Source organism: Microtus ochrogaster, unplaced genomic scaffold, assembly GCF_000317375.1.
Source record: "Microtus ochrogaster isolate Prairie Vole_2 unplaced genomic scaffold, MicOch1.0 UNK98, whole genome shotgun sequence".
Classification (NCBI taxonomy): Eukaryota; Metazoa; Chordata; class Mammalia; order Rodentia; family Cricetidae; genus Microtus; species Microtus ochrogaster.
The window spans coordinates 501,528-513,344 of NW_004949196.1; the positions used below are offsets into that span (position 1 = coordinate 501,528).

The 11,817-nt window shown below is 58.8% G+C and overlaps 1 protein-coding gene across 1 annotated transcript; it reads right to left on the minus strand.

Annotated features, from left to right (window-relative positions):
* Positions 1–5,648: 5,648 nt before the first annotated feature.
* Nrtn (neurturin) lies at positions 5,649–11,817 on the minus strand. The gene is made up of 3 exons (XM_005371100.2): positions 11,360–11,817; positions 6,656–6,837; positions 5,649–6,230 (listed from the first exon to the last, which is right to left on the minus strand). The coding sequence occupies exons 2-3, from the start codon at positions 6,822–6,824 to the stop codon at positions 5,806–5,808; spliced, it is 594 nt and encodes a 197-aa protein (XP_005371157.1). The 5' UTR covers positions 6,825–6,837; positions 11,360–11,817; the 3' UTR covers positions 5,649–5,805.

Genomic DNA, 11,817 nt, shown 5'->3' on the forward strand with positions numbered 1-11,817 from the left:
CTCAGCCCTGTGGGTGGCCCTGTGTGGCTCCTCAGCCTGGGTGCAGAGCTGAGGCTGTGGAGACACTCTGTTTACGTTTCCATCTCCGGTAGGTTCCACCCTGCTCTGTGGCTGGCATGCTAGAAGTGGGTGGGAGACAGGACGCCAAGGTCCCCGCGGGCCTGGGTGGGAGCTGCTTCCCTGAGCACAGGCACACACACCCACCTGGGCAAGGGAGCCTTGGGGAGCACAGCTTTGGACTCCCAGACCAACTCTGAGGCTCCATAGTCTGACCACACTGGGGAAACTGAGGCCAGGAACAATCACTACCAGTTACTGGGTTCCACGGCGCATGGTGGATCTGGCCTTTCAGCCACCACTGGCCGATTCAGATGAAACGGAATGGGAAATCCATCTCCTCACTCCTGGTGTCTCCGGAAGCTGGGGTGCTGGACAGAGCTCAGGGGCAGGTGTCTGAGTCTAACCTTGGTTCTGGGGTCTTCATCTAGAACTTTTTCTCCAATAGAGAACACCCATGGGCTGGGGCCAGCACCATGTCCTGCAGGGCACCAGGAGGTCTTGCTGAAATTATCTGGGTGAATATGGGTGCCCCTGAGATTCCCGCTCTGGTGCATGGGTCAGAAGTGCATCTGTCTTCCATTGGAAGCTGGACAGGGACAGACTTTCCCTAAACCCCCAACCTGAGAGTCTGAAGATGCCAGGGTCATGGCAACCCGAGAGTAAAGTGACTTTGCTCTTTTCTGGGCAGTAATTCCATCCCAGATGAAACAATCCATCCTGCAGGGAGACTCCCCGAATTGGAAGATAAACAAAACAGCTTCAGGTGTCCCTGAAACCCACCAGTTTCATCAGGCCCCTCCTCACCAGAGTGAGCAATAAAAGCTGCGAGTCATCTCCTTGGGAAGCTGAGCTGCCTGGAGGAGGCTCAGAGCAGCTGAGGAATCTGCAAAGGATGCTCTCCAGCCTGTTGTGGCCTGCAGGCTGTGCAGTGTGCTCCAGATGTCCAGCTCTGTGAGCTGTCACCTACACTGGGGTGTCCTTGGGGGTGCAGCTGTCTCTCCTCACCCACAGGCCTGTCAGTGACCCCAGTAAAGCTCACGGTCCACCAAGTGGGACTTGGGTGGTGTCTGTACTCCGTCTGCTGTGGGCTCCCTACCTGGTGAGTGGCCCTGAGTGCTGCACCTCCTCGGGAAAAGTCTTTCTGGTCACATAACATTGGCACCTGACGAGGTTCTGCCACACCAGAACCAAAGATGAGTTGAGGAGGAGTGAGTACATGGTCCAGGGTGTGGGTGGCAAGGCATTCTGCTGAGTTCCGTCAGCCTGAGAGGTGGACATGGCGGAGGAGACTCCAGGAGAGCTGTCCTTCCCTGGGTTCTGTATGTTGGTGTGCTGTGGTGGCGGCTGCATGGTTTTTCCTGTGGGTAGTGAGATGTGGACCTGAGGCTGAACCACCATGATCAGGAGTGTCCGCAGGAGGAATCCCAGCATGACAGACAAGTCTTCCTCTGGGTGGCACGAGGTGGCGGCCTACTTGATGAGTGGGGTTCTCCACAGGAATATGGAGATGCCCTGAAGACACTTCAAGGTTTAGAGGCCATTTTGTAGTTCTAAGATTAGCACAGGAGGGTCAGGCAGCCAGGGCGCTAGGTTGCTATTGTAAGTGCCAGAAATGCACCTGCGGCCGAAATGGCGCCAAGTGGGAAATCGTTTGTGTAAAGGACCAGTTGCAGCAAGGGAGATGCAGCAGCATTCTCTGTTAGCCCCGGACCTGGCAAGTGCATTACATGAAGGAGAGGCTGAGATGGAGGTGACGATGGCTCACGGCTTCTTAAGGCTTGGCAGACAGAAGGGAAAGAGCACAAGTCAGACCCATGCTCAAGAGCCCTTCTGGGATCCTTGGAAGCTATGTGGAGATGCAGAATGTGGAGAACATGGAAAAAGCACCAGAAGACACCCTTTAACAGAAAAACAGGGGAAGCCTGTGATCCAGTGTGCAGATGGGGCGTCAAACACAGTCCAGAAGCTTCGGTGATGAGGGAAAGCTCAGCATCTGCACTGGAAGACTCTGTGGCAGCCTGACCACGGGCCGCAGGAGAGGATGGACCACTCTGACTGTGGTGTGGACAGGGAAACTGAGTCATATGACTTCCCTTAAGGCAAAGGCTGCCTTAACTTGAGCCATTGTGAGGGAATTAGTCCCAGATGGACTGGCTTTTTAGATCCTTAGAAACATCTGAACTGGAGTCCCCACAAATATCAGGGGAGCATAGAACAGGGGCAGACGCTATTGAGGGAATCATGGACAAGAGGAGCTGTGTTTGAACTGTGTTCACAGTGGGGACCTCGGAGCCCGTTTGCAGCTTTAGTGGTTTTGCTGAGCCAGACGGGGGAGCAATGTCTTTATAGAGCAGGGGAGGCTTTGACAGCTCTCAGTGACTCACTAGCAGGTTAAGAGCATCTGCATATTAAGAGCAGTCTAGCAGAGATGCGAAAATGGCAATGCCGAGGAAGGTCTGTCCTGTGTCTGCTGGAGCTCCTATGGAAGAACTGAGAGACAGAGCCACACTGTGTGCTGAGGAGCCTCTGGAAGGCTTGCGGAAGACATTCTGATAGGATCACATGGGTTAAGACGATTAAGCTATGTCCACTGTGTCAACCTGGGAGACAGAATGTGCCTTGGGGGACAGCAGAACCTCAGTCCCCTTGGCCCTGGGCACATGTGAGTGGATTCAGTCAGACCCTCCTCAGCTCAACAGACAGAGAAATGCAGGGAGGCTCCAGGACACAAAGGCTCAGAGAACAGCCGAGGTCTGTGCCATATTAGTTCTTGTTCCACTTTAGAATTTCCTTAGATGTGAGCTTCCGGGGTCACCTGACACTGCTGCTAACAGATGATGGGAATTCAATGGCACCTCACTGAGTTTCTGCTTGTGACTCCACTGTTTATTATGAGACTTTGTGGTGTCCTACTCATCCTGGACACGGCTATCATAGGAGCCATAACAGCAACCCGAATGTCTTGTGGATTTGGAAAACCATCACAGAGACATCCAGGGGCAATGGTGCCTCTGCCTGTCTCACAGTCCTGCCAGGGCTCGGTTAACTGGAAGGAAAAATGCTCTTTAAGAGAATAGCTAAGAATTTAAAGCCAGAAGGCACCCTCTGTGGGTGCAATGAGATGTTCCCTGAAGTAAGGTTCCTGAATGGAGACCCCTGTTGTGGAATAATCTTTTTGTACACTATGAAGATTTGCCACTCATACTGGTTTAATAAAAAGCTGAACAGCCAATAGCTAGACAGGCTCTTCTGGGCAGGGGACACTGGGAAGAGGAAGGGCAGAGATTCAGGCAGTCAACAGCCAGAAGGAGAGGAAGCAGCAAGGGCAGTATAGAGTAAAGGTAATAAAGCCAGGAGATAGCAGATTGGTAAAAATGGGTTCAGTTATAAGAGCTAGTTAGTAAGAAGCCTGAGTTTTTGGACAAGCTTTTATAATTAATAAGAAGTCCCTGTGTGGTTATTTGGGAGCTGATGGGTGGAACAAAAGGATCTGCCTGCAGACGCCAGTGCTGGGGGCTCCCTCCATGTGAGCTGTTGGCCTGGGAAGACCCCGAGGTCCCACAAACATCAAGGCTGTGGCTGCTGCCCTTGCTTTTATGCCAGGACTAGATGGTGAGACCCTATTGCCGAAGACATCACATGCACACACTGTGCCTAACAGACGGGACTGACCAGGAAATCCCCACCTTGCTGGCTGGCTTCCACAGCTGGTGGGGGCCACTTGGGTTCCTGGTGGAGAACCGTCACAATATCTGCTTGGCTATGGACCGTCCATGCTGAGACACCACACTCCAGGCAGGGTGTGTCTGATGTGCAATAGTGGCTCAGCTGTCGTGGGCAAGACTAACAGCCTTCAGATTGGGCTTAAGGGCTGCTCCACAAAATGAGCTCCCATCTGGTCCTGTACGCCAGGACAGCACCTGCAGCTGGGGAGGTCCTAGGACCCAACAGGAGAGCATCTATGGTTTTTCTACATAGATGTGATGTGCCTGTCAAAACATCCTCAGTATTAGTTTCCTCTGATACTGAAGCATCCTATCCTGCAGGAAGCTTCTTAAGCAGGAAAGTAAACAAAAAAAACTTTAGGAAGTCCCTGAAACGGACCAGATTCACTAGGTCTCTCTCCCTGTCAGAGTGAACAGTGTCTCCACACCCTGACCATAGATGGTCATGCTCAGCCTCAAATCATAACCACTGTTGACATTCCTCAACATGTGACGGCTACTGTGCCATGGCCTGATTCATGGCCACAGGTGGACGTCTACAGTCACCCCTTCCATGGCTCAGCGACCACTGCAGAAGATGGGGTGCAAAGGATGTATGAGTGGAGAAAGGGGTAGCACGTTGTATAACTGTTTCCTCCAATGCTGAAGCATTCCATCCTGCAGGGAGGCTCTTTAAATAGGAAGGTGAACAAAACAGCTTCAGAAAATCCCTGAAACTGACCAGTTTTGCGTGTATGTGTGTCCCACTCCCAGAGAGCTTCAATAAAAGCTGAAGGTCAGTACCCTCGGGAAGCCGAGCTGCCTGAGGAAGCTCAGAGCAGCCAAGGCATCTGCAAAGGATGCTCTCCAGCCTGTTGTGGCCTGCAGGCTGTGCTCCAGGTGCCCAGCTCTGTGAGCTGTCACCCATGCTGGGGTGGCCTTGGTGACAATTGTTACCTCACCCATATGCCAATAACCCCAGTAAAACTCATGGTTCACCAAGAACATTGATGGTGTCCATACCTGAGGTCTGTACCTTGTAGGCTCCTTCCCTGAGGCGGGTGAACTGTGTGTTGAGTCACCCCAAGGAAAGTCTTTGTTATCACCCACCTATCTCCCACCTTGAGACCCACACCCCCATCTCTAGGAACCCAAAACTACCAGCACCTCCAGGCCTGCCAGGGCTCAAAGTGATACCACGGTGGCACAGACACCAGTATCCCAATCCCTGGTGTTCCCGGCTTTCCACATACAGTCAAGGTTCCAAGGGTCCTTGGGGACCCAGCTGTGCCAGGCAGGCGCCAGCTTGGGCTGGATGGAGCTGGAATCAGCCCCAGACCTGTCCACGCCGGGAGGTGGGCAACAAGTTATTTTTAAGCTCGTGGAAGGAGATATGGCTCCGGCACTCTCTAGACAACAGAGCGGCCCCCAGGGATCCAGTCAGCCACTCTGTGACCCAGGTTGGCCTCCAACTCACCATCCTCCTGCCTCAGCATCTCCAGAGCTGAGAGAACTAGCTTCACCTACCACATGGTCTATCTTCCTATTCTCTCCTTATTCCCTACCCACCCTTTTCCTCTCTCTCTACACTGTGTGTGGTGTTTTGTCTGTGTGTCTGTGCACAAGCAAGCCGCTCCCACGGTGTGGGGAGGGAGTATCTGAGCTGGAGTCACAGGTCAAGCCACCACCTGGGTGCTGGGAAACGAACCTGTTGCTCTGACCACTGGGCCACCCTCCAGCCCCCACCCGTGCCTTTGTGTGTGTGTGGTATAGCCAGGCGTGGGTACTGAACTCCGCCCTGGGCCTCTCCTATCTGTCCATCGGCTCCTTCCGTGGGCTCCTCCAGCCAAGCCATCTCCCACGACTGGGCTTTCTTTCATTGCATCTATTTTCCCCGTCTCTCCCAGGCCACCAGGAACCCATTTCGCGCAGTGTGAATGAGCAGCGACCAGGGCAGTTCCCACACTTTATGTGAATTCAGTTCTCGCGAGGGTCGGCGTGGCCCCCGGGCAGGCGCCCAGGGCTGGGGTGTGAGGTAGCGTCAAACGCACGCGCACTCCCGCGCCGACAGCTCTTGCAGCGTGTGGTAGCGGCTGTGCACGTCCAGGAAGGAGACCTCGTCCTCGTAGGCTGTCGGGCGGCAGCACGGGTGCGCGCGCACCCGCTCCTTGCGCACGCGCCTCCGCTGGCGCAGGCGCCGCAGGCCCAAGTCGTAGATGCGCAGGGCCGCCTCGCACGCGCCTGCGCAGTAGCGGAACAGCACCGTCTCGTCCGACGTGTAGCCCAAGCCCAACTCGCTCACGCGCACCTCGAGCTCGCGCAGCCCGCAGGGGCGCGCGCCGGACCGCGCACGCGCACGTCGTCGCCGGGGACCCGCTCGACGGCGCGGGCCCGGAGCGCGCGCGGCCCAGGGGGAAAGTTCTCGAAGCTCCACCGCGTCCGGGGCGCCCTGCAGCAGAGCTCGGTCTGTGGCGGGAAAAGGAAGACAGAGGATTGGATCGTGAAAGCTGGCCCCGCCCCTTTCCCTCCGCCCCGCGCACGACTGGGGCTGCAGAGGCGACTGGCTGGGGACGCCCGTGATAGCTGGAGCTCGGGCTGCGGCCAGAAGGAGACAGACGGTTGGCCGGTGAGGGCTCCTCCCCTCGCTGCACGAGGCACCCGAGTGGTCCCAGCCTGGCCTTGGCTGCCATTGCTCCCCACTCCATCTGTAGTTGAGGGGTGTGCGGACAGGACGGGGTTCAGGAGGCAGAGGCAAGGGGAATCATGTCAGGGGCATCCTCATCTACTCCGAGGATCTGAGGTCAGCCTGGGCTACATGAGACTACACCCCCAAGCTAAGTGGCCCGTTCCTCCCGGTTCCCGCCCCCTGGCCTCTCTGGGGCGGGGCTTACACTGTGCCAGGCGGGCGAGGCGCGCGTCCAGGGTGCGTGGCGGGCGTCGCAGTGGCGCGAGCGCAGGTCCCAGGCGGTGGCCCAGCAGCAGACCCTCCTGGCACATCCAGACCGACAGCAGGGAGCTGCAGACGAGCGACACCAGGGCCGCCGCCTTCCAGCGCCTCATCCTGGGCCTCGGCCTGCGGGGACAAGGGGTGGTGGGCGCCGGCAGGTGGGGGCGAGGGTGTGCGGCCATCTCCAGGACAGCAGTGGGTGCAAAGGCCCTGAGGCTGATGGCGCCTGGCGTATCCTAGCAACGAATACCAGGCCAAGCAGGGAGAGGTAGACAGCAGGAGGTGCCCCCAACAGGTGGCTAGCGAGAGGGGCTGTCCTGCATCTCGTCTGCCCTTGGTCACTTACTGCGTGCCTCAGATACCAGGCCACATCTTCCGGGAAGGCTGCCCATCCCAGCCCCTCGGGGATGTCCCTCCATCAGGGCACCCATACTTCCTACTTACCGCACACAGTAGGTCTGCCACCCTCTGGTTTACCCAGAACCCCCTGCTTCGGCCTGAAGTCCCTTACATTCGGTTTGCATGTCCCCACCACAGCACAGGCCACTACACGGAGCCCCAAGTGTGTACCAGGCCTGACCCTGCACACACCCGGAGGCGTCTGTGTCAAGCTGGGGAAACTGAGGCACAGAACAGGCGGAGGCCTGGTGACCCCCGAACTCTGTCCCTCCTATCCGCCTTGGACCCTGCCCCCCGTTATTGAGCACCGATTGTACACTATCCATCCTCTCAGTAAACGACGCGTGAGTTTGTCCACGGCTGACATTTATTGAGCGGAAGAAGTGTGTGCCGGATGGACAGCAACACGGGTGCCCGTACATGCGCACATCCCTGCACAGTAGTGCAAAGGCCCGGGAGCAGGAAGAGGGAGGGTGGGCACGTTACTATAGTAAGTCCGGGCTACGCCACTGCTAGGACCCGGCTATCGCCCAGTAGCCCAGGCTAGCCCGGGGTCTCCGGGGCCGAATGCCAGGGCCCGAGCGCTGAGTGCAGGTACTAGGAACCAAACCCGGGTCCTCCGGCAACCACAGGCGGGAATTAAACTGTCCATGGTCTACAGCGGTGGAGTCTCTGTCCTGGCATGCCTGCCTCACCCCCACCTCCGCTGTACCTCCATTACCCCCACCTCCTTCCCGCTAACTCCGGACTAAGCATCCCAAGCCCCAAGGGCTGTTCCTCCGTTCACCCTCACCTCCCTCCTCCCTTGGCCTGTGCCTCCGTCCCCCTTCTCCCACACGGTGGGCTGCGCCTGTTTCCCCCTGTGGACTCTATGAGGAAGCATGATGGCAGAGAAGACCGTGGACCCCCCCCCAGCTGAGCTCAGAACCTGTCAACAATGGCCTCTCTGTCCCGGGTCACCCGACTGGTTTGTCTGCCACAGAAGGGGGTACTGGGGGACGAGGTAAATAGGCAGAGGCCCAGTGGTCACCGCGTCCTCCTGTCTCCGCCCTGTTTCCCCATCTGCAGTGGTGTCCAGAAGACCCACTCATGCACACGACCCGGGGCCCCATGGCTCTCAGCCTCTTCAGTCCCCTATGATCCATAGAGTCTCAGGTAGCCCAGGTTGGCCTCCTGTCTCCACCTCCTGAGTGCTGGAGTGGCGTGGCACCGCTTCCGGTCTGGGGGGTCATTCAATTTTAGGAAATCATTGGGGCCCCGGGGGAGGGGGGTTATGTATATATGCTTTAGGCAAAGTCCGTGCCTCAGTTTCCCCGTCAGCACTGAACTGACAGTTTTTCCTCTGGTCTGTGGGGAAACTGAAGCCTCCTGGAGCTCGGGTCCTCACCTCCCTCTGAGGGCCCCACCCGCAGGCGGGACGCACATCTGGGGGCAAAGCAACAACATCTGCAGAGCGCAGCTGGTTCCGATGAGCTGTGGGGGCCGCGGCCTGGGGTGCCCTTTGGGGTTTGGTGGGTTGGGGGGCGCAGGCAAGAACTCAGGGCCGCTGGCAGCCCCAGGGACTGAGTGAGGCCTGATTTGTTCAAACTCGTGCACGTACCTTAAAGCCCCAATTTCAACACGTCACCCCCCACACACATTTTGGAGATTTCATCTTATTGTGGTCTGCGGGAGCACGCGCCGCAGAAGCGTGAGTGCGTAGGTCAGAGGGCAACTGTGGAGTCAGTCTATGGGTTCAGGTGACGAAGCTAGTGGCAAGTGTCAGCGCAGGACACTGACCGCTCAGCGTCACACAGCAGATGGGTTTAAACGTGTGGGAGGGGGCCCTCGGTGACTGCGACTTCTGCTGGGTAGTGCGCCACCCCACCCCCGACACCACGCAGGCAGGGCCAGAGAGGTGGACTGTCACCGCAGGACACACAGCGCCCCCCGCCCCCGTCCCCCAGGCCTGGCTGTGCGCATGCCCCGCGGATAACCGGATCAGGCTAATACGGGCTGAGCCGCTGGCGCGGGGCGCAAAGACGGCAGGAACCCCCCTTCCCCGTCTGACCATCTTGCTTGGAAAGGAAACTGAGGCAGGCTCCGCGGCTCCCTGCCTTCTCCCTTCTTCCCAAATCCAAAGTTCGGCCTCACGTCCTAGATGAAGGCATCGCCGAACCTCAGTTTCCCAACACCGGAGCCGGCGCTCGGAGCTTTTTCGTCTTGAATTAGCCTCATTACTTTAAATGCACGTGTTTGCGCAAGGCGGGTGCAAGGGTGTCGACCCCTGGCGTGGGGTCCCCAGGGAGCACTCTGCCTTCATTGACTTATTCTAACATTTTCTCAGTGTTTCTTCTCATTTGAGTCAATGTAGCCCAGGCTGGACCTTGTGTGGCTAAGGCTTACCTTGAGCCCCTGATCCTCGGCCTCCAGTTCCCCAGTAGCAGCGGTGAGGACAGGCTCAAGGCGCCACACCTGCTCCCCATGCTTCCGCAGCCAACCTTCCAGAACATTTTCTCCTCATCCGTCACCGGCTCATCCTGATTGTCCCCACGCGAACTAAGCTTTCCCAGCTGTAGTGCCCTCCTTCAGGAAATCTTCCCTGAGCCTCCCACCTGGCCAGAGTGCCCATGTCCGTGGAAGGCAGTGTTGCTGCTTCTAAGGACAGCCCACGGGACTCACATCTGTCGGAGCATCTCTGGGTTTTGTTTTGGTGCCTAGCTTTGTTGGGTTTTATTTAATTCTGAGAACATGGTGGTGGCGTTTCAGACAGGATGCCCTGATGAAGGGATACCGGGCTTGGGGCCGTGCCCGACTGGGGGTGTTCCCAGCTGAAGGGGGATGCCTGTGGGGTGTGCCCGACTGAGGGGTGCATGGCTGTGCGATGTGCCCAGCTGAGAGGTGCCTGGCTGATGGTGTCTGGCTGTGGGTGTGCCCGGCTGAGGTGGATGTTCTGGCTGTGAGGTGTACCCGGCTGGGGGTGCCTGGCTGTGAGGTGTACCCTGTTTGGGTGGTGCCTGGCTGATGGTGTCTGGCTGTGGGGTGTGCTTGGTTGACGGGGGTGCCTGGCTTAAGGATGCCCGACTGGGGAGTGCTGAGTTGAGGGGGGTGTCTGACTGGGGGGGTGCCTGGCTGTGGGATGTCCGCAGTTGAGAGGGGTACTTAGCTGTGGGGTGCTCAACTAGAGTGTGTGTATTTGGCTGGGGGAATATCTAGTTGGGGGACTGCCCAACTGAGGGGTGCCTGGCTGCGGGGTGTGCCCTGCTGAGGGGTGCTCGGCTAGGGTGTGTGTATTTGGCTGGGGGGGATATCCGGCTGAGGGGGAGCATTTGTTTTTCACCGCACTGCCACAGTCAGCCCTTTGTGGTTGCCTAGGGGTTTGGAGCCGGCTAGGGACTGGGACCCTCAGAAGTCCCCCGGATGAAAGAGCGGGAAGGGGTGTCCTGCCCGGGGCAAGGGGCTGGAGTGGGACGAGCTAGTCAGGCTGGAATCCGCCTGCCACTGACATCCTGCCCGTCATGCCCCATGGGGCTTCCTCAGCCCGGGGCGCTGACACACAATGGGTGTCCCAGAACATCAGGGATATGAGGCTCAGTGAAGGAGGCGGGACGGAAACCCAGGCGTCCAGTGCCCAGCACAGCCCCCACCCAACCACTGTGTCAGGCAAGTGGCAACCTCCCCACCAAGTCCCCCAAATCCGCATCTCAGCATCCAGCCTGGGCTTCACGATTTCTGCCTCTCGTCCCACCTGAAGTCTGCCCACTCTGCAGCAACCCTGGACCTGATGACTTCTCACCCATAAACCGAATTATCCGGGAGTAATCTGGAGCAAGAACTCGGAAAGTGGGGAACACATACATGGTTTCCAATCTGAGCTTTGCCCTTAAGGGACCCCCCTCCTCCAAAGAGCCCCACGCCCTCTTGTGGCTGAACAGCGACTCAGGAGCCCAGCAGCCCGGCCCTTACCGGGGAGGACACGGTGTCCCCGGGCACGCAGCGAACGCGCCCCTGACGTGTTTACTTCTGTGCGCCGCGGGGCTGCGCCGCGGCTGGGCCCCCTCCTGGGACTCACTGAGACCTCGATGTCACCTCTCCATCCTCCCTGACTGACGGAGCGCTCACGGGGGTCCGGAGGTCCAGCAGCTTAGCACAGGAACCGCGGACGCAGGAGCCAAGAACGCGCCCCGTCGGATACGGAACCCCGCGGTAACCCGGGAGGGGGACCTTGGGGACTCCCCCCCACCGCACTGCGCCCCGGAACTCAGCTTACCTGTCGGGGTCTCCAGATGACCCGGTCAGTGGTGACTTCTCCGACCACCCGAGCCCGGCCCGGCCCCAGCCACCGCGTGCGCCATCCGGATCGCGGGGACCCAAGGCAACCCGGGGACCCCGTGCCGGAGGAGGCCACCGCGCAGGGTGCGGGACGCGGGCCGGGCCATGGGGTTTCCCCCCCTGTCCTCTCTCTCTCTGGATTCCCCGGGCTTAGTGAACCCCGGGGAGGCACGTGTGGGAGGCTGGAGCGCGCTCGGGACGCGGGACCACGCGGGGAGCGCGGGGCGCACGGACGGAGCCACCGCGCGCTCTCCCTCCGCTCCCGCCGCGCACCGCTCAGGCCGGCTGGGCTAGAGGGGGCGTGGCCTTTCCCGGAGGCGTGGATGTGGGCGTGGCGTAAGGTTTCCCGGGCTTGGGAGCCGCCCTCGTTCTGCCCACAGCCGGAGGGGCGCGCCT

Bases quoted from the DNA above. Each gene is read 5' to 3' on its own strand.
- Nrtn (XM_005371100.2), bottom strand. From the start codon at position 6,824: ATGAGGCGCTGGAAGGCGGCGGCCCTGGTGTCGCTCGTCTGCAGCTCC. The intron at 6,231-6,655 runs GTAAGCCCCGCC...TTCCCGCCACAG, and splicing joins CCTCGCCCGCCTGGCACAGT to ACCGAGCTCTGCTGCAGGGC.